This window comes from Melospiza georgiana, chromosome 2 (genome assembly GCF_028018845.1).
Source record: "Melospiza georgiana isolate bMelGeo1 chromosome 2, bMelGeo1.pri, whole genome shotgun sequence".
Classification (NCBI taxonomy): Eukaryota; Metazoa; Chordata; class Aves; order Passeriformes; family Passerellidae; genus Melospiza; species Melospiza georgiana.
This window is the reverse complement of record NC_080431.1, coordinates 104,932,354-104,959,176: the sequence shown is the minus strand read 5'-3', so window position 1 is coordinate 104,959,176 and position 26,823 is coordinate 104,932,354. Positions and strand designations below refer to the sequence as shown.

The 26,823-nt window shown below is 38.2% G+C and overlaps 1 protein-coding gene across 3 annotated transcripts in view; it reads left to right on the top strand.

Moving 5' to 3' along the window:
- SH3KBP1 (SH3 domain containing kinase binding protein 1) overlaps positions 1-26,823 on the top strand; it is a 213,125-nt gene that overhangs the window by 102,000 nt on the left and 84,302 nt on the right. For 2 of the 3 annotated variants that reach the window (XM_058045215.1, XM_058045217.1), the window contains 3 exons: positions 3,991-4,097; positions 11,902-12,025; positions 17,306-17,380. In XM_058045215.1, the coding sequence (XP_057901198.1) occupies positions 3,991-4,097; positions 11,902-12,025; positions 17,306-17,380 (306 nt within the window). The remainder of the gene's footprint in view (positions 1-3,990; positions 4,098-11,901; positions 12,026-17,305; positions 17,381-26,823) is intronic. The other variant, XM_058045216.1, reaches the window with a different exon arrangement.

Sequence of the window (26,823 nt, the reverse complement as noted above, 5' to 3'; positions counted from 1 at the left end):
ATATCAAAGCTCAGCTTATCTAGTCAGGAGACACTGACTGAACCAGTTCCCCCCAGTTACGGATACAGCTTTAAAGATGGAAGAATCGAAAGTCAGACTGAGACTGATGGGCAGATAATGTCATGTGCAGGAAAATCTGAAATAGAAGACAGGAAATTTCTTCATCTTGTCATTTTTGTCCTCATAGAGCAACAGGATAGGCTACAAAGACATTGGCATCAGGGAAGATTAGACTCTACAGAAACCACCATATAACCCACTCACATGTCTATATGAACATCTGTTTCGTGACAGAGGTTTAGAGTTTAAAAAAAGGGTAGTTTGGATGTGAGAATTCCAGTTAACTTTGAAATAGTTTACTTCCTATGTTGCTGCTGCTGTGCTTTCCAGCTAATCATGAGCTGTCAGTCTGTGCCCTTTTCTGGGTCTGATGTCAGCACCTAAGTGCCAGTGCGATTTTTTTTTTTTTTTTTAGTGTAGCATTGCCTCAGCTCTTGATGCTGCTTACAAAGGTAAGCATTGAATGCCAATGTGCTGTCATTGCCCCTTCGTTCCTGCTAATGCTAGAGGAGGATTTAAATGTATGGAAAGGATGCTCTCTCTTGCATGTTTACAGCTGGAGGAAGCCCCTTTGTGGCCTCCTGCTGTCAGAGGCAAAACCACCATTTTAAGGATCCGATCAAACACCACCTAGATTACACCACAAATTAGATTTGTGGCCTCAAAGATTTAGTTGTTTCCTTCTCTGTTTCAAAATTCTAAATATAAGTTAATAATTTCCTTTTCCATTTGGCCTAACTTTAGACCATTTAAAGTTAGTCTGTTCTAGCCACACCAGTAGAAAAAGGGCTGTAGAGCTCATCTCATGTTCTTCTCAAGTGCACCAAGCTTAGCATGCACATAGGGACCCTCAGCACCTTCTCCTTAAAACCAAAGGTATTCACTGCTGGATCTGTTGTCTTGCATTAGATCAGAGGGAACAAATAATTGGTGCATAGAATCAACTAATTGGTACATAGAATCTGTGTGTCTTGCTGGCTAGCTACCCCTCACTTAGGTATTCCTTTAGAGAAAGATTTGGAAGGAGAGGGGAGAGCAGTGACACAACCATGAGACTAATAGAGATAAATGCAGACTTTCACTAGATTTTGTATACAGTAATAAAATAACTTTATGGATTGGGAGGGGAAAGGATTCATGCAGATGTATTATTAACATCCAGAATTTTGTTTATTTCTTACTCTCAAAAATATTCTCCAAAGAGTCACACAAAACTTATTATTAAATAGCATGACAACTGCCATCTGTCACATCAGGAAACATCAGCATATCAGTTGCTATTTGATGTTAGAAATCATAGTGGGAATGCTATTTTTAGGGCAGATAGCCAGCCTCTCTTGAACAATCAAAGAAGCCATCCACATAGAAGGTATTTATTATATTTAAGTTATTTGGAATGCGGTTGTGTAAAGTTGTCAGTTTAGGAGCATTTTAGTTTAGATGGTGAAGAATGAGAAGGCATTTTAGGTGGAAAAACAGCCAATTTGAGAGAGTTTAGTTACACTGCATTAAGGTATCAATTTTAACATTCAGAAAGCTGCCACTCATCCAGGATTGCAGTGGCAGTGAAAAATATTATCAGAAAGCTAAAATCAGTGGATTCCTTTCTACCTTCTTTCTTTAGTTTCAATTACTAGATAAGGAAAAAAACTTGTAACTCCGTAACTTTTTTATCACTATTCACTCTAGAGCAGCATTATCAAGAGATGTTGCAGAACAAAAAGTAGACTCACTGTAAAATCTACTTCTGTAATTTAATTTCACATTAAGACCATGCTTGGAATATGTTTACACTTTCAACTTTGATGCTGAGCATTGAGCTTGTTTAACAGTCAAGAGAAATAGCATAAGAGAAAGTACATTTACTTGTGCAGAGTGCCTGTATATATTTGTGTGGACACAAGTATATAAATTATATGAAATAGCATGGTTTATACAATGCACACCTTGTAGAGAAGAGAGAATAGTTAGAGAATTCTGTGTTTTGAATAAATTCTCTCATCCTACCTTCTGCTCCTCCACCATATTCCAACACAGTCATGATTTGCATCAGCAAGTTGTACTTCAGCTAACAGAGGCTAAGCAGCCAGCTTAGCTACTTAATTTAGGGAAACTCTCTCATCTCATACAACATAATTACATGTAAGCCAGCAGATCTGGCAAACGAACCTCTGGAACAGAGTATTTTCACTAATCTCTCTTGAAACTCTGATGGCAGAAGTGTCAAGTTGGGGTCTTACTCAAAGCTGTGGATTCACAGCCTGGACATCCAAGCTAGAAGAGAAAAATTGCTGTTAACATAATTTCCAGTGTCTGACTGATTATCAAAATTAGCCTGTCTTAACCTTACTAACTCAATTGCAATGGTTTTCCTTCTATTTTCTTTAACCTAGCATTAGTGCACCTTACAAATACATGTGTGCACAGACACACACACACACACACACACACACACATATCTGCGTTGTATATAAGTGTGAGTTCCTGCCTGGTGCAGCAGGAATATCTCTGTGACTGCCCCACCTCCCTGGTGCCTTGGCATAATGGGTGTGAGGCTCTGCAAGTGGAACTGGACAATGGTGACAGTGGTGCATCTGCCTTGGAAATATCATCAAGGTGGTGTCAGCCCTTTGTTCAAATGGGTAGCCTAAAAAAACCCCAGAAAGGCAGGCCACCATTGTGGAAGACTGTTTTCTGAAGGAAACAGAGATCCTGATATGCCAACAGGACCCACTTCTTTGGGAACTCTGCAGTCTCCCTGGGGCCAGGGTTGAAGGTGTGGATGGAAAGGTTCCTACCCTAGTACAGCCCTCAGATTATTGTCCATTATTGATTTCTCAGATAGGCAGTGATAAAGTTGCAGCTAGCAGACTAAGGGAAATCTTGGAGTTGATTATGCAGGGCCTTGGGACACCTGCTTAAGGGATCAGGAGCACAAGCAGAATTCTTCTCTGTCCTTCCAGTCACCGGCAATGAGGATGCAAGAAGACACATGAGCTGATCAGTACCTTGCTCTGAGCCCTTCCGTACAAGAAGGACATTGAGGTGCTGGAGTGTGTCCAGAGAAGGGAACATAGCTGGGGAAGGGTCTGGAGCACAAGTCCAATGAGGAACAGCTGAGGGACCTGGGATTGATTAGCCTGGAGAGAAGGAGTCTGAAGAGGGACTTCACCACTCTCTATAATTATCTGAAAGGTGTTTGCAGTGAGGTAGGAATTGGGCTCTTTTCCCAGGTGACAAGTGACAGGATGAGAGAAAATGGCCTCAAGTTGTGCCAAGGGACATTTAGATTGGATATTAGGAAAAATTCCTCCACAGAGTGTTGTCAATCATTGGAGCAGGTTGCCCAGGGAAGTGGTGTAGTTACAATTCCTGGAGGTATTTAGAAGGAGTTATTTAGTATGGAATTTAGGGATGTGGTTTAGTGGTGGACTTGGGAGTGCTGTGTTAACAGTTGAACTAAATAGTCTTAAAGGCCTTTCCCAACCTAAGCAATTTTATGATTCTGTGAAAAAAATATAAAGAATGGTTAATGATTTATTTGTACGCCTGTGAGAGAGTTGTGGACAAGATACAGCTGAGACTTTATTTCCTTAAAAGATTTGGATCCTTCCCCATCCCTCTGGTTTCTGGATTTGCCTACACCATGTGTACAGAGTATTAGCATAGAAGAGAAATTGTAGTGAATACACCTGGAAAGATCCATTGGGTGAAGTTTGTCCATCCTGTCATTAGGAAGCACAATTATTTAAATTTGGGCTCTTTTTGTAAGATAAATCTAGGCAGAAAGACTAAGTATCACAGACATTCACATTCTGATAATAATGTTCAAAGAATAATTTTTCATCTTTAATAATTTCCCATGGCTTGTCTTTGGCACGGAATTTTATTTTAATTTTGTGATTTCCCTATTTCCTTCATTTCCCTCAGGAGAGAGGAGCAGAAGAAGAAGATGTCAGGTGGCTTTCAGTTACATGCCTCAAAATGAAGATGAACTGGAATTAAAAGTTGGTGACATCATTGAAGTTGTGGGAGAGGTGAGCACATCTTTAATTGAATATACATACATGCATTTCTGACATGTCTTGTGCATGCTAAGCTCCTCAGTGTATAACTTAAACCAGACATTTTTCTTCTCTGCTATACTGACCTGTCTGGTTTGGGTTACTGTTGGGGATTAGGGGATGTTGGTATTTTTCTTATGGATTTTGTGACCCTTTTTTCCCCCCTGTAGCATTTCTGTTGGTTTTACATCAGTTGAGGTTTCAGAGTTCTGTTCAGGGAGAGAGCTCCACGTTTGTGTTACAGAGAAGAACTAAAGATTAAAGCAGAAGAAACTTTTCCCAGTTTGAGTAAGTCAGCCACAAAGAAAAGTCACCTTTGCAAAGTTAAACACATTTAAGAAATTTACTTGAATCTCTACTGGAGTTCACCTTTTGTCATCTTTGGCAGCAAATTTTAAGAAATTCATTTTGGTCTTAATCAGTTAAAAAAAAACCCTAAAACCAAAGAAAAACCCCCAACAAAATATTTAGAGACTCAAGAGCCACTTATTTTGGTTAGAACTCGATGTGAAAAATTAATCACGCGAGCTGGGAACAAATTATGCAAGCTTGCCCAGAGGGACAGAGATTTTCCTTGCATGGGTGACTCTGGCTGCAGGGTCAAGAAATGGTGTTTGCTCCCAATACCTTCAGTGTTCCATTAGAGATTTTACAAATATCTTCTTGGTAGCACGAGCACCAAAGTCAAAATGATAACGTACATCCTTTGAATAGAAAACATTTAAACTCTTTTATACTTATTTACTTAGCTTTAAAAAGAAGACCTTAGTCTGCTCAGGCAGCCAACATAATGTGTGTTGCAGCTTGTATCATTTATTTATAAGATTTTATTTTCTCTCTCATAACTCAGCAGTTAGTAATTAAACATTCATTTTCTTGTCTAGGATATATAGTTAATTTACTTTTTCCTGCATCTGTCACTTAAGCAACCAATTTGAAAAGAATATAAATTCTACTGTAATCTATATGGTATCCAGCACTTTCTTATAAGAGATTAAATTCTCACATCTGAATGTAAGGAGCTTAGTGATCACTGGTTTTGCTCTAACCTAGCTGTGCACACCAGCTCTGCACAGCATTCTTCCCCTGGAATCAGACATGATGTGTCACTGAACCGACCTTATTCTGTCTGTGAGCAGTTTTGTAATGGGGGAATTCAAGGTTAGAAGAGCATGTTTTGAACATATTGTAAACTCCACATTATGATGAGTTTCATGACATCACATGAACTGTTTTCATTGGGCAATTTGACATATATTTCATCTCACATGGCCACGCAAATACAACTTAAAAGTTTTAAGTCTGTGTTTTTTAAGGGTAAATTGATGGAATAAAACCTTTTGCTAGTATCCAGCCAACAAATTAATTCTACTGAATGAATTATATGATTAAATAATTTAGGTGACACACTAAGCGTCTCTTATGGAATGGATCTCATCTCTTTTTGAATTTGAAAAACTTAATTATACATACCTGATTTATTTATATCCAAAAGAGACTGAAAATATCAGCATTAAAATTGAAAAAATGTAGAGCTATAAAAGTGAAACATTCCATGTACTTGCATGTGTGTGCTTATAGTTAAGGGCATGTTTTTTGAAATCCACTTAGGTTTCTCTTTTGGGTGAAAGTAGATTAGCTGGCAGAAGAAGGAAAATAGGATATTAAATAGAAATTCTCAGTGTTTTAGGAAGTATTGTTGTGGGACCCTTATTTTTCATTTTGGTTGATGCTAAGCAGTTGATGTTGAACACTTGTTGTAGCTTCCTCTTCTGCTGTTATCATAACAGTATTAATTCCTCGAAAAAGTGGAGCAGAATGTGTCTTTTGAAACAGGAACTTTATTTGAAGCAGAAAGTTGCACCAACAAATGTGCTGATTTAATTGTTTACCCTTCTGCTTTTAAGTAATGCTGCATAAAGAGTCATTGCATTGAAATACAATTCATAGTGGTTTTGTCATTATACAATGCCTCTTATTTCAAATTATAAATATTTGGAGTGAGTGACTTATTGTTGAAAAAATATGTCTTCCTCAGTTGTGAAAGTTGAGGGGGTTTTTGCAAGGGCCAAAATCAGTTCTGTTATTGTACAAAACCCTCCCAAAGAACCAGAAAAAGCCTTTCCACATAGGCAACAATTTGAGATAATTCTTGTAAAATACAGGTTTTGTTTATAATTACTTAGGAATAAAAACTGGATGATATCTTCCACATTATTTAGAGCAGTTCCATGTAATTGGAACATTAATGGTAATTCACTTTCCATTTCCAGTTGCTCTTTTCTCTCATCCCATCTTTTTATTCATGAATAGGTCTCAGATTCCCACAGATAGTATTTTTTTGAATCTTCCTAAGACAGTTGATCAGTTGAATTCATTGGTTTAATTGACTTGGATTAATATTTTAAAATCTCTATGGATTTCTGTTTAGTTGAAAATAAATTGATTCCTAACTGAGTTACAGCAAATAAAACTGGTATTATTTAGGTCAAAAGACCATCTATGTATCTTCATGTAGTTACTGAGAAAAAAAGCCAACATGTTAAAATGTTGCTTCTGGTTCAACAACTCATAAAGCTTTTCCTGTTGCAAAGAAAAGCTAATTGGACTTCATTATTAGAGAAATGTGCTGTGCTCCTCCTCAAGATCACTGCCTGCAGCACAGGGTTGACAGAAGGGAACACAAGTCTCAGATGCCTCCAACAATGTCCAAGTGTGTTTCCCCAAATTCCCAGTGAAAATAAATTACACTGATGTCACATGGGGATCTGCTGAGGATGAGGATGCCTTCCCTTCTCCCACCTCTCCATATGTAATAGCATCCAAAGCTACCCAGATCCTTCTTCCTGCTGCCAACAGATGGGATAAGATGTTTGGAGAGGGTTTTTGTGCCTGTAGTAGTGGTAGGCTACATGGCAATTCCTGTCGTGGCAGAAGTGATTTGGGCCTGTAGAGTGGATTGAAACAACAGCAAGTTGAATTTTGAACTTGTCACCAGATGGATATACTTAGAGGTTGTGTGTGTTCAGAATTTATATTTCCTTCCTATTTGTCCTAAGTAGTTAGAAATTAATTATAATAAGATCAAACATTCAACACAATAGATAAAATGCTTGTCATTAAAATAGGTTTCCATAACTACAGACATTGATACCCATGAGACATTAATTAACAGACTTAAATTAAAAGTACATTTAAAACTAACAAGAGAAGAATTTCCATCATTGTTTATGTTCATGTTTATTGTGTGATTGATAGCTTTTTGCTTGTCATTTTCTTACCTCATTAGCTCTAACTCTAATTATAGTTGTTCCAAAATACAACTGTAACTAATTGTCTTATTAAATGCAGATATCTGAATTCCAATTATGTTTCACCCTTACACCTTCAGGGGATGCCAGATAATTAACCTGCAGCATGAGAGTGAGGACATTTGGCACGTCACTCAGGAATTCTGAGGCTGCTGGCATTTGGGATTACTCTGTCACTGTGCTGCTTTTTACCTTTTGGCCTCCTCCTCCCAAAACAGCTTTTTGGCAATGTGTAGTGAATGGAGTGAAGCTCACAGGGCTTTGACTGAGACCTTCTGTAATGCCACTTAGCTTATTTCTTTGACTTTTAGGTAACATTGCCATATATTACGTGATCAAATCCTATCAGTAACTATTTTTAAGTTCTAAAAATGCAAACTGAATTTTGGCAGATCTGTTGCCTCTTATTTGCAAGATTAGTGGATGGATGTTTTTTGGTCTTGTTATCAGATAAAGTGATTCAACCCATGTCCAGGAACAAGATAAACAGGGAATTGAGCTGGACTTTTCTTACAGTGACATTTTTTGGCATCTGTAGAGTAGAAAGGGGAATGAATATTTAACTATAGTGAGGGGATGGTCTGTGCCACAAATATAGAGCTGTATAAATTGCAAGAAAACAGCTGGGAATGAATGCTGGGGTTTCACATCCCTCAGTTACTTTTCTGTGGAATGCTGTGCCAGTTATTCCAGATTCTCTTCTAACAGGTTGTTCATGAGGATTTCTATGCCTACTTCTTTTTGGTTAGTTCAGGTGGTAGGGGACTTTTTTTGGGGAAATAAGGGTGCAAGTACTGATGAGTCCATATAACGTCATCCAAGTTCTACATGATTGGTTTCACAATCCCTTAGTTTCTTATTTAGAAGATGATATTAAAAAACCCCATCAAAAACCCAAACCACAAAATCAAACACTCAAAAATTCCCAAAGCACATTTTGACACTTTAAAATAAAGAACCCTGAAGCTGAAAAGATTCCCTACTACAAAGTACTTGTGCATTTTTATTTTTTATCTTCTGCACCTGAGATATCAAACAGTTTCCAGATCTATTCTGCTGTACCAGAATCCCAAGGGATGGCTGACCCCTTAGGGGCATGGCTCTCTCTGAATGCACTCCCAGAATAAGCCATCAAGTGGCACTGTAGGCACCATCTCCTCTTGAGGTCTTGCTTCCAAAATTTATTTTCCCATTGGCAGTGGATGTGATTTGTTTATTTTGCCTCTTGGGAATCTATGTTTTTAATTTCTTTTCAACATGTGATTGCTTTTGTCCTTTGAGCTCAATGTTTTCCATTAGAATTTATAAACTAAGGGAGTTTTTTTCCTCTGCTTTCTGTGCTCTAGTTCTCTCAAAGCAAAAGAAAATCTGTTGACCTTGAGCTTCTCTCTCTGCTGTTGTCTGCTTCTGGCATTGCTTTTATTCCTGGGACTGTGTTTTAGTTTCAACAGCTCAGAAAGACTCTGTTATGATCCAGGGAGACTTTCTTCCTTTTGAAACCTTTCCTGACTCTGAGCCTCCCTCATTTGCCTTAACTAAACTGTGAGTAATCTGTCAGCCTAACAGGCAAAGCTGCAGCTTGTAGAACATCTTGTGGGACTGGCTAATAGAGGAATTTATTGGAAATACACTTTAGGTCAGTGATTCCAAAGAGCTGAACATTTTAATCATTTACCAACTTTAGCCTATTAATTATATAGCAAGGTGTAAGCAAGAAGCTGTGGCAGCCCTAGATTTTCTGGCAAGCTGGTAGAACTTCTTTTCCAGCATGGGGACATGGACTGCCAAATGAAGCCCTCCTCTTTTTAGATTCTTTAGTTCAGCACGAATGCTGGGCATAAATCAGGACATAAACGTATAAATTCTGAAAGCACTTTGTTTTAATAGCATGGTAACAAATTTTATTGAGTTTGTGCCTCCAGATGGATTACCCCCCATGAATAATGGATTTTCATTTGTAAGGTTTTATTGGCTGTGAATTATTGCAACTTTTCAAACCAAATGGTAATGGAATGACCCAGTTTGGGATAACTAAATCCTGGAGGTATTTTAGTGTCTTGTATTGTATGGATTCATCTCTAGCTGGTGTGTTTTAAGGCTTAAGGATATGTAGCAGATAGCTTCAATGTTTAAAATACTTAAAGCCTTTGATACTTTTGATGAAAATTTCCTAATAAACCTTTGGGAGGCCCAGTTTGACCTCAATCTCTAATGTCTTGCTAAGATGATTCTGCATTTCCCTTGTGGAAGAAACCCCTTGGTTTTGCTTTAGATTTTTTTCTGAATTTGTAGAATTATTGCATCCAATATGGTATTTTCAGACAATTTTTCAGTCAACTGAAAAACTTAAAATATGCGAATGAATTATCTGAGCATATTTATGTGTACTTTAGATTTAGCTGTCTAAAGATCTTTATATATATATATATATATATATATATTTCTATACATATAGATAGATAGAGATCCATAGATCAACACATCACATTAAGTGCTTATTTTAACTGTAAGAAAACTCTGAAGAGAACTAAGCAAGTAATAGTAAGAAAGTAGAAGTAAGAAAACTCTGGAAGAAGTAAGCAAGTGAAAATTACTTGAGGAAAAGATGGAACTGAATGATATTAGCCACATTATTTGTCAAGTAATCTCAGCTTCTTGCAAAGCAGGGACTTGGGAACTGTGTAAATCCTCTAATTAATCTTATGGTCAATCAGCTAATGCAGTTATGGTTTAATATTTAGCTCTAATCAATATAGCCACATGGGAATACTGCATTAGAAAAATTGAAATATTTTATAGCTCAAAGAGTCTTGGCCATTTTGTGTATTTTCTAAATAACAATAAAATTTTATATGGAATATAACATTTATATCAGATGGTCTTTAGAGATATAATTTGTAGAGTCTGAGTGCTGTGTATCATGCAGTTTCAGGATTGCATATTGCTTTTTATTAGTCTGGAGACAAGAAGGTAAATATTACCTTTTAGAGACTCTGATACTGTGATGTAAAAACCTCCACCTCACTGAAGGGACTGAGTGAGATGTGCACATTCTATCTTCTCCAGTAGCAGCAGGATAGTAAGATAATTCCCAGAGATGTGCTGGAGCTCACCAGCGCTACCGAGGCATTGAGGGAGGGGAAGTTTTGCCAGGGACAAGTACTGAAATTAAATGAAAGTCTGACCTGAACTACTTTGAAATTAAAACAAAAATTCAGCTCATGAGATCAAGAAATGTGGTGTTTTTGACTAAAATGTCTCATGTAGCTAAACTGAGAAAAATGCACACATTCCTCTATATTTTGAGGCAATATTTAGTTGTATTATTGTGAGATTTCTTTCCTAAGGACTCAAGTCTTTTCACACAAGATAAGTGAAAAGACTTTTCATACTTTTTTCTGTGATAATTAGCTAGGTTCATTTAAAGTGTGGGGTTGTTTTTTTAACAATAAAGTTAACTTTCTCTTTTCATAACTGGGGAGCAGGTAGGCAGAAAAGATATGAGTCAACCATTATTGGAGACTGATGTGTCACAGACCTACACTGTCCTCTCCTGTCATATTTTTAGTGAAGGGACAGTGTCTGACAGATGAAAAACATTTATCTATCAAGAATGTGTTTAGCAGATGCATATGATCAGTAATTTCTTGCAGTGCCATTATAACCTAAAGGCATTTCTAAGGGCTGTCATTTCACAGCCTGACACCACCATTCAATCCTAAATGGGTTATGGAGGAGGGAGTTTGCAATTTTAAAGTGATATTTTCTCTTAAGTTTTGGCTAGGTAGTGTCCTTGCTCCTCCTGACGCTATCATTATTATTATGTATTTCAGTGCCTCTTTGTAAATCTCGAGTCAAATATGCATTAGTACTGGTCTTTGTTCTCCACAGGTTTCTTACATTTACACGAGTGATGTAGCAGCATTCTGAATTTCTAAAATACAAAATGTCTGATTTTGATGGGGAAGGCAGGAATGTTTTCATTATATTAAGATAACTAAATTAGATTCTCTGAGTAGCCCTTTTTAGGTGTTTCTCTTTCACCATTAATTACTTAGGGAATTCAAACAGAATCTGCAAATCACATCCACTAAGATGATCTTGAATAGCCATACAGTGTGCACTGAAAATTTACTGATTGAATGGATATCCATAAAAGTTGAAATTATAGCGATACCATGTGCTCTCTAGTTGCTCTTTTATCCTTTTATTTAATGCTCATCCATGCTTCTGACTGCTGTCAGCACTGCTGACATTTACAGATGGGTTCATGCATCTCTCTTGTTTTCACTTATGAAGAAAAAAGGAGAGGTGTTCTGGCTTGGAGCCCATGCCATGTGCTCCTTATACCTGAAATTAATTAATATAAACTATTCATGACTATTACTGTCATTTATTGAATGTATATAATGGTGCTCAGTAAAGTGTTGCTTATGTAAAAAACCCCTTTTTTTGTCTCTGTGCAGGTGGAAGAGGGCTGGTGGGAAGGTATACTCAATGGGAAGACTGGCATGTTTCCTTCCAACTTCATAAAGGAGCTCTCTGATTCTGATGATGTTGGAATAGCACAGGAGGAGCAACTAAAGTCAAGTAAGGAAAAATTTTATTATTGATGTACTGTATGTATGTTTGTGTCTTTAGCTCATAACACATTGATAGGATAGCACATTCTTATCTCTTGCTGGGAAGTGTTTTTGAATGCCATGATCTTAATTCATGCTGAAAGGGTCAGAAGATGATGATTTATGTATACCTGCAGTGCTACCTGAGTTGCAGCATTGTCAGTGCTCTCTGAGCTGTGTAAGCCTTGCTGAGCCACAGCAGACCAAGAGGAGAGAGAAGGCAATGATGATGACTGCATTTGTATTTCAGAATCAGTTACAAGGGAATTTTTGTCCTTAGAAGTGGAAAGTACAAAGTGGCTTATTTAAAGTGGAGGGATTAAAGTGCCATGCTTTCTATAACAACTCCAGTAGATGAAGGATTGATAATTACTGGTGTGGGACATGCAGCACTTTTTCCCTCCAGGTGCTGAGCATGTTTCTGTCACCTCCGACACCCACTGCCCCAGCAGCCAAAGGGAAAGGGGCCAGAACTGGGACATGGACTTTGTTCTCTCATTTACAGTGGGCCAGTACTGCTGCAGGTGAAAAGCATGTTTGGTAACTAAGTTTGCAATAGTATAAGCATGGGAGTGGGTTGTCCTATTTATAACTTCTCGTGGAGAATAACCTGAACCAAAAGTGTGCTGTTACATGAAATGGAAAGCTGTTGGTCCTCATGTTTTTTACGTTCTTCAAGCAGCTATTACCTTTTTTTTTTCCTAATCCAGTGATCAAATCTGACTTTTCAGAGAAAAAAAAAAAAAAAGGAAGCCAATTCTATTTGCATATTTCAGGCTAATTCCACAATACTTGCCAAGGTCTTCCTATTTTTAGCACTGCAGATGTTCATTGCTACGTAGCATTCTCCTGAGATCTCTGAATAAACAGAAGTCAAAGGACTACCAAGATCCTTGTGAGCTGATTTCAGCTGAAATTTACCAAAACCTTTATAGTTTACTCTGTCAATAAAAGGTAGAAAATTGTAACACTTTTTTCTGTTTTCCTTATTTTTCCACTTAAGGCAATTTTTTCACCCTTATTCCATAGCACAAAAATAAGATCCTGAAAGCCCTGACATTTGCAATTATGGAAATATTTTATCTTTTTTTTGTAATGGAGTACATTTTCATGTGTGAATGTGTGCTGGTGACCTACACCAGTAGGTGGTCAGTGCAGTTCAAGATAATTAAATGTAACATTCCTTCAGACTGGAATTAACATATTTTAAACTTTAAATTTTTTATGTGATGGAGAGGGAGAAAGGTCATTAAGTGAAGGTGCATGTTTCAGTGAGATTGCAAACTGCTTTCTATAATCTGTATATGCTCTCATGAATTATGTTAATTAATTATAAACACAGTGAGTCTTGGAAGAACTAATTGTGTAGAGTAGTTTCAGCTCTGGAGTCTGTAGTGTTTGGTATTATATAAATGAACAAGGTAGGTGATAATGTTCAGAATGGAATACCCCAGTGTTTTCTATATGAATGAATGAGTATTCTTTCTTTTCAGGTAATTTCTTGATATATACTTCATAATAAGCATCCTAAAAATGGCTTTAAACAAAAACATACATTGGAGTGTGCAAAAGCAGCCACAAAGCATTAACTCTTGATTCCATTATGGTCCATGCTTTGTTCAGACTTGGATTTGTGTGCTGGTTCTGTCAGTGGAACCCAAGCCTGTGATACTTTTATGGAGAAGACAGCAGTAACACAAATATTGTTTTGCATCTTTAAATAAATTGAAGGTAACTGTAGGTGGGAGATGGGTTTCCTACTTTCATGTATATAATTTAATTCTTTGGAGATGCTTTGTGGCTATCTGAGGAAGTGTTAGATATGCCTATAAATCAAAGGAACAGTGTAAACCTCCTGAGAGAGAGACAGTGACTCAAGGAATGCTGAGATTGTTATGGGGATTTTAATGTTTTTTAATTTATTTTTTCTTCAAGTAAAACTATAAATTTAAGAATTGCATTCCCCTAGGAGAATTATGGGAAATATATATAAATTCAATTTTTTCTGTATGTGATTTATGTGATTGATACAGCTGTTGTTCTCCAACACATAATGCTTCATGAGGCACACTGAATATCTGGATTTGAAAATCCCTGTAATGAGACTGCAAAAATTTGAACAAGTTTACACAACTGAATAGGAATGATAATCTCATTCACTCTGAAAATATATTTAAAAAAATAAACAAGTAAACCCTGAAAGATTTGGCCATCAGGCTAGTAGCACCGCTGAAATGCTCTAGGTTACACCTCAGAAGGAGAGATGAAAGGTGTTTATTCACGCCTCCAGGTCAGCTCCTTCCTCCATGGATGACAGGATGTGACAGCACCTGAAATGTGCAGTAACTCCTTTTTGTTTCTCGGGGAACTTTGAGTGTGTCTGTATCACAGGACTTTGCCAGGTGGAATCCCTGAAAATGAATTCTGGATTATGAGGTTGGCACTTGGGTGAGTGAGGAGCTGTACCCAGGCACTGAGCTCAGACCCTGGGCAGCCACTGAGGTTCTGCTCAGCTTTCAGAGGAGCCCAGACAGGGCTGGGGTCTGGCTCTGCAATCTTGAGCAGCAGCCTTGAACTGTTAAGACCAGCTTGTAAAATGGATAAGGTAATACTTGGCAGATTTACTGTGAGACCTGGGAAAATAGCACAGGATATGTGGAGAACTGGCACTGTGCAAACCCATGAATGTTTTAAAGTTAACAATTAAATTTAACGTCTTGGTTAAATTAAATTAAACTTGATTTTTAAATCACATTTTACTGACCATCTATAAAGAGAATTTTTGAAGGGCAAATGTAATTTTGGTGAACTCAAAGAAAAAGAAATACAGAAGAGAAAAATTACATAACTTGGCTTTTTAGGAATAAAGTCAATAAAACCCCATATTTCTCTGTCCTTTTGTTACCATCTACACCAGCCCCAATGGACAGAAAAAAGTCTGATTTTATTGGTTTTGTTGTGTCCATGTAAATTTTATGGCAGATCAGAGTAAACAGCCAGAAGAAATTATCCTGGTTTCTTTTCATGCTCTGCCATAGACAAACCTCAGAAGCTTGTTCAGAGCAAAAATTTCCTTTTTTGAAAATGCCTGGGGCTAGTTTTAGAAGTGCCAAATGTTTGTGAATCCTGACTGTGGGACTTAGCTTGAACCTTATTTGGAAAGGGTTGGGAACCTGCGCCTCCCCTCAATGGTGTGTGCTCAGCAGGCTGGAAAGCAAGACTTGCAAGATCAAAATATCTGGGGGGGTGTCTCTTTGATTTTAAAGTATTTGTCCCAGCTGTAAGATGATTGCCAAATTTCTTCTCTTCAAAGGCATTTTGCAGTGTAAGTACAGACAGGATCTTAGAGTAAACAGCAATTCCTTGCTCTTTAAAGCATGCTCTTAAATGAAAATATTGCTTTTCTTAGGCCAACTGTTACAGCATGAACAGGTAGTATGCAGTATCAATTTATTACTATATTAGATACATGGATTATAAGATTATTTCCCATATTTCTCAGAGATACAGTATTAATTTTGAGACTATTTTCAATATACCACTTCTTATCAATACAGCCTGTTGAGAAGCAAAAAGTTGACATGTAGTCAAACTAAATTCTGTTTGAGATAATCACAATTTCACATTGAGGAGGTTATTTCAAAAAACATTTAGTATGTTCACAGCAGTGTCATGACAGCATTGAAAGGTGGCCTTTTGTATCTTGCTGTCTCTGATGTGTGTTCTCTGAGGTACAGCTGGGCCTCATGGTATCTATCAGCTATTTTTGGAACCTGTTAGTGATGACCCCTGAAAAGTCCTGGCTGCTGGAGGCAGAACTGATGATAGACTCACCAGCTGATGCTTCAGTCAGGCAACCTCCTCTGTTTTGAGTTCTGAAAACTTTGGTTTTCCATTACTGTCTCTCTGGCTCTCCACAGTGTCATGAAGCTTAACTTACGTTTCCCTTAGCAGTGCATTGATGTTTGACTGTTTTAATAGCACTCTTTTAATGGTATCCTGTAAAAAGAAAGTGTAAAGATGGATTTCTAGCATTTTTACTTCCTCATTACATGAAACATTACATAAGGCAATGGAAATATTCTGTTATTAATTAAACTGCAGCAACAAAACTAAAAACCAGCTTATTATAATATATAAATAAGTATAGTTTTGTATTGTCTGAAAGTCCAACAGAATGATATACAGGAGAAAAAAAATCCCACACATTTTTGGTACCAAACTGGGTGCGATTCTGTGTTGTGACAATTCACATATACTGTCTATTTTGCTATAAAATTTTACCAAAGACATCAATTTTTGTGATGGTATACCTAGGGAGGATTTGGAACAAGCTGGCATTGGTATATTCTTGGGCTTGCCTGGGTTTTTAAACCTGATACATAAAACACTTCAGCTGCTCATGCCTTTACCTTCACTTGAATTTCATGTCCTAAATATCAGAGCATGAGCTATGTCACTAGCAATAAAAAAAAAAGGATTTTGTAATAAAAATGTTATCTTAAATATCTTAGATGAGAAGTGGGATTTGCTTTTTGTAGTTTTACTGGTTTTCCTCTTAATTTTAGATTTTTTCTTCTGTTAATGTCAATGCCAAGTCACAACTGATGAAGCTTGTAGCTGAAAAAACAATTTATTCAGGTTTTACTGTCCTATCCTTCCTACTAAGCACTGTTTAAGACCAGTTCCCATGTCCAAAATATTTCCAATAAGTGATCTTGGAAAGATGCAGTATTTCTGATGCTCACAGGATCCTGGTACATTAAAGAGATGTGAGTATTTCATTGCCTTGTTTGGATGTCAGCTGTGCTTGTTCAAGTGCACTACATCTGCAGCAGGAATGTTGAGCCACTGTGAGTACATCATTGCAGTAATAATATTTTTTCAGCATTCCCCTGTGCAAGGCTGCAAAAACCAAATAATTTTATTTACAAGTCTCACAACTTGATGGACAACAGACCAAAACTAAGAAGAATGCATTCTGTTGGACATTGTAAATAACAGCTTTAGCAAAATCATGAGATTCTGTTATCTGACATACAAGCAGTAAGAATATTCTAACTTCATGTACAATCAGATATGTTTGTTAATGTTCTCGTCATTTTGCTAATGAGGCTTTGAAATGTCAGTGGCTGAAAATACAGATTAAAACCTCTTCCTTTCCCTTCTTTTTACCATCATTCGATCTCTTTACCCCCACCCTGCCCCTTCTCCTTTTTTTGTCTTTCCTTCTCTTGCCTGCTGTCAGGAAAATCTGCCTTTGAAGGGACAATTCTGTACAGAGTGGCACCGGCAAAGATTGACAGCTACAGACGTTATAACAGTGAGTGTGCTCAAAATCATCCAGCAATAGCTTCAGTCCTCTGACCTTGTTTGATTTAGCTACACTTGTAAAGTGTGCCACTGCTACCCACTTATGGCTACTCCTCGTGCATTTATCTGTCTGTAAGCTGAAGTCAGTTTGCTGCTGATGAACTGCCCAGCCTTAATGCAATGAGAATGCACCTGTTCCTCCTGTGCATGTGTATGTTCTGTGTCCATACAATGTCTGTGTATAAGTCCACAGTAAACTGTGAATTACATTGTTTGTTTTGGTCTCAGCTATGGATTGAATCTAAGAACATTTAGTCCCATCACTTTCACCCCCTGAAACGAGAAGACTGTTGATAATCACCACTAATCTTTGAATTAAATGTCAATCTGCCCTAAAAGTAAAGTTTCCATTGTGATTGTTGAACTCATAAAGTATGCTTTGCTTTTCTTAAAGGATATTTTGGGTCTTGATTTGTTTGAAATTTTCTTTTTTTGGTGATTTTAAAATTTATTTTTACTGCATGCTCTTCATTTGGCATTCTGTCTTTGACAGTTATTACTCACAGCATTCTGGCTGATACCTTCTTTCTGCCAAGGAGAGTAAAAGATATAAAGCTCTTTTCATTTCATGTTCAGGTTTTTGGCTTCTGCTTTTTAAAAGAAGGGCACATCCTGTTTTCATGTTCTTTTACTGCCCTGGTAATACAGAAAAAGAGAGAATGGTTATATCAGATGCAAGACAGAGGAAGCAAGGAAGACAGAAATCTGTCCTTCCACCTGTTTCCTCATAGAGAAATCTAGCTGGAAGATTCACATTTGGTGTGTCTAAGTGCAAAGTGTTCAGTTCTGTCTTCCAGTGAACAGGATGTTGTGCTAGCTTTGGCATCTGCTTTTGCCCCAGAGAGCTTTCTCTTGAGAGGATCCATGCTGTGCTGCCCTTCCTCCTCCTTAATGGGTGGGAGTGTTTGGTCTTCTACCTCTGAGGACTTCTGTCTTATGCATGTTGACAGCAAAGGATGAAAGCAGTTGAAGTCACGTTATTCTATTCTGATATTTGCCCTTACACCTTTTTTTTTGCTTTTCTTAACAAATCTGATCCTTTTTTTGATCAAAAATCTATGTCAATGTGTGCAGCTCTGAGTATTTCCTCGTGGAAAATTATCTCCCTGTCCACCAGAATTCATTTTGCAGCTCTTTGCAAGCTCCAACCAAGCCCTTGCTCTGGCTGGAGCAGACCATGTGGCTGATGGTCTTCAAATTTTTGTGCTGCTTCTCACCTTATATCTCCATGACTGCTTATCAACCACTCGAATTTCATGCTTCTTGCAGAGTTCTTAGACCCTCATGTCCTCTAATCCACCCATCTGATAAGCATGATAAGGATTTATGGAGTTAATTTCCAGTATGCTTGACTTCGGACATAAAGATGAAGCTTCAAATCAGATTCAAGGTCTGCTTGGAGCCTTTAATTTCACAATCTTACTGGGCAGTGCTGCCCTAACATTGCCTTTCAAAGTTTTCCAAAAGCCTGCTCTCCATGCCCAGCCTGTTACTCATTGAGGGCCAAATCATCCTTCCCCTCTTCTCAAGTCATCTAAAGTAAGCAGAACTGAAGCCAGGAAGAATTCAGTCACCTTTTGTGCCAGAGCTCTGCATTTAATTCTTCTTGTTAATCATACTGGCCCATTGTTGTGCCATGTCAAAGAGAGGAAATTGCATCAAACTGATTTCAGAGTGCAGGATTGGATGGGTGTCTGGAGGAAAGCTTGATAACCAGCTGCAAGAAGACAGCTTAACCCACAGCAGATTGTCTCACATTGCTCTGGGCAAACACCCATCTAAACTTTGTTTTTAAAGCTGATAAAATATATCTGTTTGTACTACCTGGACTTGGCTTACCTGGAGGTTCAATTCTACCTCCCTTTGCATTTGGTTGAGACTTGCATGTTTTTTCATGCTGCAGAGATGTGTTACTTTCTCAATAAAGCCGCATCTCAGAAGGCCAGATATCCAGCTACCCTTATGGCCTGTTTGTTGCTTTTTGGGTTGGAACTAGGACTGAGGAATTGGTAATACACAAAATCAAGTCAAATGGGGAAGTCTTAAACAAAACAAGGGTTTCAATGTTGTTACTATCAGAGATGCTCTTGCCTAAACCAACAGACAAAAAGGAGGGTCTCTGACTCTCCCTGCTCCATCTATTTACAGCTCACTCCCTGCAAACTTACTCATCATGCTCTTCTTGAACAAGCTGCCTGGTGGTGCAGCCAGCTCCTTCCATTTCATGTCTCCTCTATGGTCCATATTTTTAGGCAAATATCCATGAGCTTATGTCTCCAGTGAAAACCATTTGGAGACATTCCACAGAATTTATTTCATTTAGGAATGTCTGGTTAAAACAACTCATAGCTGCTCTAATTTCAGCTTGCTGATTTCTCTGTAAATTAAGCTGGAGTCAGTTCATAACTTTAGATTAGTTATGCCTAGGCAATGCTTGGATTCACCTGTATCACATTGCATGAAGTGTTGCTCAACTTTGCAATTAAGCTTAGAGCTTTTACTTTACAAACACATGCTCAGTGCTCAGTGCTAAATACTTTTATTTTGAAAGCCATTTTCCAACTGCTGCGTTTAAAAGGCATTTTCTTACTTAACCAAGGCCTGTAATAGCTGTTGAATTGGTCGCTGCTTCTAGAGGTACCTTCCACTGAAATATGCAAGGTTATCTCCTGCAGAAACACCCAGCCTTGCCTTTTTGTGCTGACATGGCTTTCTTGGTCATGAGGTGTGCCAGGCTCTGCTCAGCAACAATTCCAGCTCCTTTGGCATTCTGCTCATCAACCTGCTACCAGAAAATCTTTGCTGCTGCGTATGCTGGGTGAAGAGAGACACAGAGCAACAAAAAACTTGTCATTTTGTTGATCACAGCCCTCTTTTCTCTCATCCTGCAACTTTCTTGCACCTCCACGAACAACGCTTCTTGGATTTCTAATTTTTTTATTTTTACTGATTTAGTTTCTCTTTCTTGCTTCGCTTTCTTTCTCTTCAAAGATGCAAAAACTGAGGAACAGTGCAGATAAAATGCTTGATTTGACAAATATTTGCCTCTCTTTCCTTATATGTGGATCCACAATGCTGTCAGTAATAGCTATTAGATATAATGGAAGAAGATCAGGATCGTTGAAACAGAAACATTCGTGAGTAACCTCAATTGTGTTTTGTGTTTTCTGATGTTCCACCACTTTTTTTTTTTTACCCTTTTTTTTGTCTCCCTCCCCTTAATTCTTGAGGAATTATGGCTGGTCAGAGTTCTGAGAAATCAGTATGGCTGATGTATTTATGATGTTCTAAACCCCATTTAGGAGTGTTGGAATGTGAGCAAAGTTCAATAAATGAGCAAAATGTGGATTTTAACCGTTCTGAAGAGAGGACAGTTACAACTTTGTATTTCTCCTCACCTTGTTACAACTTGCTTGCAATAAAGAGCTTGTATCAAGTACACAGCTGCTACAGGTGCTGCAATGAAAAATGATATCTGAGAAAGAAAAATTATAAAATTGGGGAAGGGAAATTTTAATGATTAAAAATTAGCATCCTGTTTGCTGGAGAACAAATGTACAGATGACATGGGACTGGGGGCCGTGTGTGGAAAAAATATGTTGACTGTGGTGAAATGTGAAATCCTTCTGTTGATTGGGATTCCCACTACCAAGTGGTTTTCCATGAGTTTCACAAAAGACCTGCTTGGTGAGTGGGAGGTGAAGAACCCTGCTGCCTGTGGCTGCTTATCTCTCCTTCCATGTGTGATAATGTGCCTGTGCTTGGTGAGGGTGGTGAAAAAAGCAGCCCCCTAATGAAGAGGCCAATGGTTGTCTACAATTGTAGAGCTCCTAAAAGAATGATTGTTCCTGTTTGCTCTTGGGGAAGTGTCTGGGGAGGTGGGGAAGCCACCAAGTTCTGTACTGATGGCTCTGTGCTCGTGCTGCAGAAGATGCTTGTGCTGCATCACCCTCAATGCATGCTGCTACGTGGGGCAGGCACTGCTCCCCTTCCCCTTGCATGACCACTTGTGCAAGCATAGAAATCTTGGGGCATTTCTTATGTGGCAAGAACTGTTGTGCAAAGGAAAATGAACGTTGTAAGCAAATGACAAAATATTTAGCTAACATGGTTACATTTTTTCAAGGAATGACTGAGAATAATTACTAATATTGAGCTAGTCTGCCTCAGTTATTTGTATAAGTATAATCACTCTTGGTAAAAAAGCATTAATTTGTGTTTGAAAGAAGGAATTTATTAATCTTAAAATAAGCAGAATCAACATGTCTTTCTTTTGCAGTAGTATTTAGAATCCAATTTAATTTTCTGGTTTTGATTTTTTTATGACACTGGAATGTTGTTGGGGATGGCTTCAACAAAATACAGGATTTTGATAGAAAGCAAGCGCAAGAGTAATACCTTATAGGATGTGGGTATTTGTTCTGTGTTCACCAGTATGTGAGGAAAAGGAAGAAGGACAGTTCCTGTCTCATCTACTGCAATTACCATGTATAATTTCACCACCTTTGTCATTCACATTGGTCACCCAGGTGTTCCATGCTGTCATTCTCTAAATGGAAGGAAAAGGCATATTTCCCCTTGCTTTCCTTCCCTTCCATAAAAGTAGAAAAACCTAATAAGCTTCATTTAGAAATGTCTTTGTTCTATTAAACACAGTTGGCAGTGTTTCTCTCTGGCTGCCATACCAGATCAGGAGATCCTTTGCAGTGTCTCAGGTGTGTGTCTCTGAACAGCTGCCTTTGCTTAGCAGAGCTGAGAAGTGCTGAGAGGGCCAGAACACCACTGGCCTTTACTGTGTCAGTGGCCCAGGGCCATAAATTGTCAGCAGAGAGAGCAATCCAGAATAAAGAACAAAAATTAAATTGCCAAGTAATAGCTCAAAATAGAAATCTCTGTAACCTTAGAATGTATTTCCTTTTCTCCCCTGCCATTTTAAGCTATTTAGAAATAATTTGTTTCCTGCTTTGAATGGAGTTAATTTTACCACAGCTGTTTATTTTTGTTTTACCAGCTTTAGTTACACAGCCCTTTATCATCCCTAACTATCTTTCTGATTTAGAATTCTGGTTTGATGCCAGCACAGCTCTGAGAGGCTGTTTCTGAATTAAGCCTGATGTTGTGGTCTCTTTTTAATCCCTGTTTGAGCTAATCTGTTTTGGTACATTTCAGAATGTTGCTCTCAAAAGACCTCTAACTGCTATAGCAGGAGTGTGGTGTGTTTGAAATGTCTTGAGGAAGCTAATCTCATTTATATACCCATAGAGGAAAAAATGTGTGAAGTGCGAAATTCCTCCAGACAGTTTTGAGAAAATTTAATCTTCATGAATACTAAATGAGCTTGCATTTTTAAGGAGAATGAATCAATAAGGAGTCAGAATTCAGAGTGTTTTTAAAAAGCTGTAGACCCATATCTTGTTCCAGGCAAAAGCTGGGAACAGTTGGACCCTGGGAATTTCAACTCCTTGCTGATGATGGTGCCCTTTTCAGACTTCAAGGAACTTACTGGAAAAATGCAACCAGTGCTTAGATTTGAGCTCTACCTTGTGATACTACAGATGATTCAGCAACAATAAATCAAGGGAAAAGAATAACAGTTTTGCTTATAGATCCAGAAATTTGAAGTGACACTACCAAAAGACTTGAGAAATATGTTTTGAGAACTATTAAAGTTCTGAAAAACTTTCCTGTTATTAAGACTGATGTGATAGTAAGCATGTTAGTGAGCACCTTATTGATGTTATGTTCTTACCTTGTCAGCTCTCCAAATACTGACAGCGAGCTGACAGATTCCAAAGAAGTTCTGTTAAAAAAAAAAAAAAATAGCAGGAAAAATAGTGAGAGGCCTGACTACTGCAGCTTTTATCCTATACTGGCTTTATTTGAAGTACTTAATGGGCTGACAAGAAGAGCAAGATGTTCTCAGTGTTTCTGAGGAGAGCAGTTTGCTGAGCTGCTGCCTCACCTTGTGCTCAATCCATGTCTGTGGTAGAGCACAGCTGTCCCAGGCTGAGTGGGTGTGATGGGCAGCACAGAGGGGACTGTGACCACTGAAATAAATTCTCTCCTGCTTTTAATGTTCATTTAGCAGCCTGACCTTCCTGATAGCTCTTCATGAAGAAAATTTCATACTTAAAATTAATAATCTGACAGTCAGTGTCACTCAGGTTCCTGCCTAGATCCCAGCTGTGTCCATGGGCTACATTTATCTTTTGGAGAAACTATGCAGCCAGCTGTGTTCTGCCACACAGCTAAGCTATTTGCATAGTGGCAAAAAAATCCATGAAAAGCTGAATGAAAAAAAACCCAAAACCCCAAAACCACCTAAAACACAAACAAAAGAGGAACATTTTTCTGGTTTTAAGAGGAAAGGTCACCGGAGCCAGAGAATTGCTGATAGATACATACTGATACATACACACACACACACACACACATACATATGTATTAGGGAACAACCCAATGGAGATGGGTAAGGCAAGGATGGGTGTAGTGTTCCAAATCCTTGCTTCCAAGATTTTATCTGTCCAAACCAGAAGAGTGGATCTCATGTACCTGGACAGGAAGGTAAGAGAGAGTCTCCTGAGCATGCCTTTAATAGTAAGAGCATGTTAGATTATTTTCTACAGGACTGTTCTGTACACAAGCAATGCATTATTCTTTCTAAATGTTACTGCAGATCATCAATTTATCTGATTTGTTCTACAGTTTCCACTGCATACAGTTCTTCTCTTTTGTCCTCTTTGTCTCTAGACCCCATCATGTTGTGGTAAGAGCACAAGCAGGGCTTTTATTTTTACTGATTTATTTAGTAGTGAAGTACAGAGAACTTCTCAGTTTGGGTCAGTCAAAAATAATAAATTAGGTCATTTTCCCAGTTGATCTGGAAGAACTCTTTTTAACTTTGAAGGAGCTTTGTATCTGATCACACAACTGCAATTTACTTTGGTCAGGCCAAGCTTCAGTCCATTCTGTCCTCATAAAAAAAAAAAAAAAAAGAAAAAAGAAAAAGAAGCAATGCTGTTATTTCCTATGTTGCTTTCATTTTGAGGACTGTATACTGAGACAGCTCTGTGGCAGTATAGAGAACAAACCACTCTTGGATTATCATCAAGCACAGATGGGTGATGCTCAGGAAATCTGTTGTGGGCCTGAGGTGAGGCTTCTGATACAAAGCGTGGTGTCTCATCACAGAAGAATGGTCATAAAAGCTGAAAATGCTGTAATGAGAAACAAGTGATGACCCAGAAACAAAAGCTTTATTCTTATTAGATCCCCTTGATGTTTCTGATCTTTCTTTCATGTAAACTTCAAAGATCTGAAGTCCATGTGAGACCTGTTGAGTAATTCTCACAATTACTTTCATATTTTAATTCCATCCATTGACCAAAGTCCAGATCTTCTTCCACAATGAGGGATGCTGCAGAGAACCTATTTTAATAACCTATTTTAAAGATAGATTTTCTGTTCATTTCAGGGAGTGGCAATGGATTTTTATTAGTTACTTCTGGAGGGAGGTGTCTTCACTGCTTTTTCCCTCCATCACAGAATAGTTTGAGATTTTGGCAAGGATGACAGTAGAAACCTTTGCCAGAGGGTAATTTTCCATATAAAGAGATTTTGTTCAGCTAAAAGACAACAATCACTACAATTTGAGTTTTTTGAGTTGTGGAAATTTTATACTCAGCATAGTCAATTGCTGACCATTGTCTTTGCAGTAGAAGTGGTAAATAAAGTTGGTTCTAGCTTCTGTCTCAGCCAGTGCCCCACTGACTGACCATTTGCAAAGCTGGAGAAGGTCCAGTGGGTAGAACTTGCAGCTTCCTTACTTACTGCCCAGGTCAGAGCAAGGGGAGGGAGCAAGAAAGGGGCAGTGACTTTGCCACACTGCCCAAGGAGATTTATACCTGTCTGGCTTAATTTACCCTTAATTTACCCTTGCATCTCCGAGTGCCTCTGCTGGAAACACTGTGCAGTGGCTCTGCTGCAGATAACCACTCCTCTCCTGCCCTCCAGAGCTCCAAGCAGCATCACACTCGATGCTTAAATTCTCTGGTTAATGATTTCCTGAGGCCTCGAAGAGAAGTAGTGCACAGAATTTACTTTACTGAGGGTAGGCATGCTACCATTTTAACTACCATAATAAATATGCTAATTAACCTGATTTGAGGTTTTCTCCCAGGCCCATCTTAGAAAAATAAAACATAAAGAAATCAAGACTTTTGCATATTTAAGAAGAGTATTGTAATATAATTATTTAATATTCATTTAAATTGCAATCCTGCTTAGCTTATGGAGCAAATAGCTTGTTCAGTGTTAATTGAACTGAATACCTGATTAAATAGAAATGTTACTGATGTTCTGCAATAGCTGCAGCAGCCACTCAGGAGGCTAGAGGGCCAAAGTGTTTTGTTTAGTCTGCAGTCTTTCTGTTTGTTTCTAATTGGGAACTTTCTCTAATTCTGCTTTTATACTGCTTTCATGTTAAAGGTACAGAAAGTGTCAGGGCAGCAAATCATGGCTTTCCTGGTTTTGGCTGAAAGTCCTGATCTGACATGAATTCATTTCCTAGCAGCACCCTGGTTTGAAACCCATTTAACAGATGAGCCTCTCATGTCCTGGATCATGCAGATGTACCTGGAGGCCTCAGCACCTGGTTTCTGTGGTTCATCTGTACTGTCAGCCTTTTGTGATGAAAATCAATTGCAATCGCTTTGTCAACCTTGATATAAAAGTAATTAAGCAGAAAAGCTTATTTGAAATTATTCTTCAGCTTGCAAGATCCACATCTGTGACATCATGAGTGCTTGTTAGGGAAATGTGAGGATTTGAGCTTCTTATTGTTAGGTAGAATTCATGCTGTAGCAGCAGCAATTGCTGTGGTTTTCCTGGAAACAGTTCATGTAGAGAGGCAGATTTCAGTGGTCTAGGGAAGGAAACTTCAGTGGGTCTCTTTTGCTGCCTGTGGCTGTTTGACCTGATGCACCCTTCTGTAGAGTGGCTGAAACATCACCTTATTGCATCTGTGGCCTCTGTTATTCGAGCAGCAGATATTTTCAGATAAATGCAGGTAAATTTTCCTATTCACTGAAAGAAGTAATGCAAATCAGAACGTCAGTTTTGATCTGTTGTATTCCTAGAGGAGAGTGTGCATGGGTGCTTTTCTTATGAGGCTGTCTATGCTGCAGAGAGGTTTAATTTTCAGCAGGGAACATATTATACAGCTTATTTGATTGCAAATTTGTTTGAACAGCTTTCAGCTTTATATTTCCCAGTTAGGTAATGCAGCTTTAGATACTAATTGCATAATTGGCTTGAGTCACACAGATTTAAGGTACAGCATGCCTGATCTGACTGCTTGTTAGCTTTATGTGGCTTTATACAATAGGAGCCTTA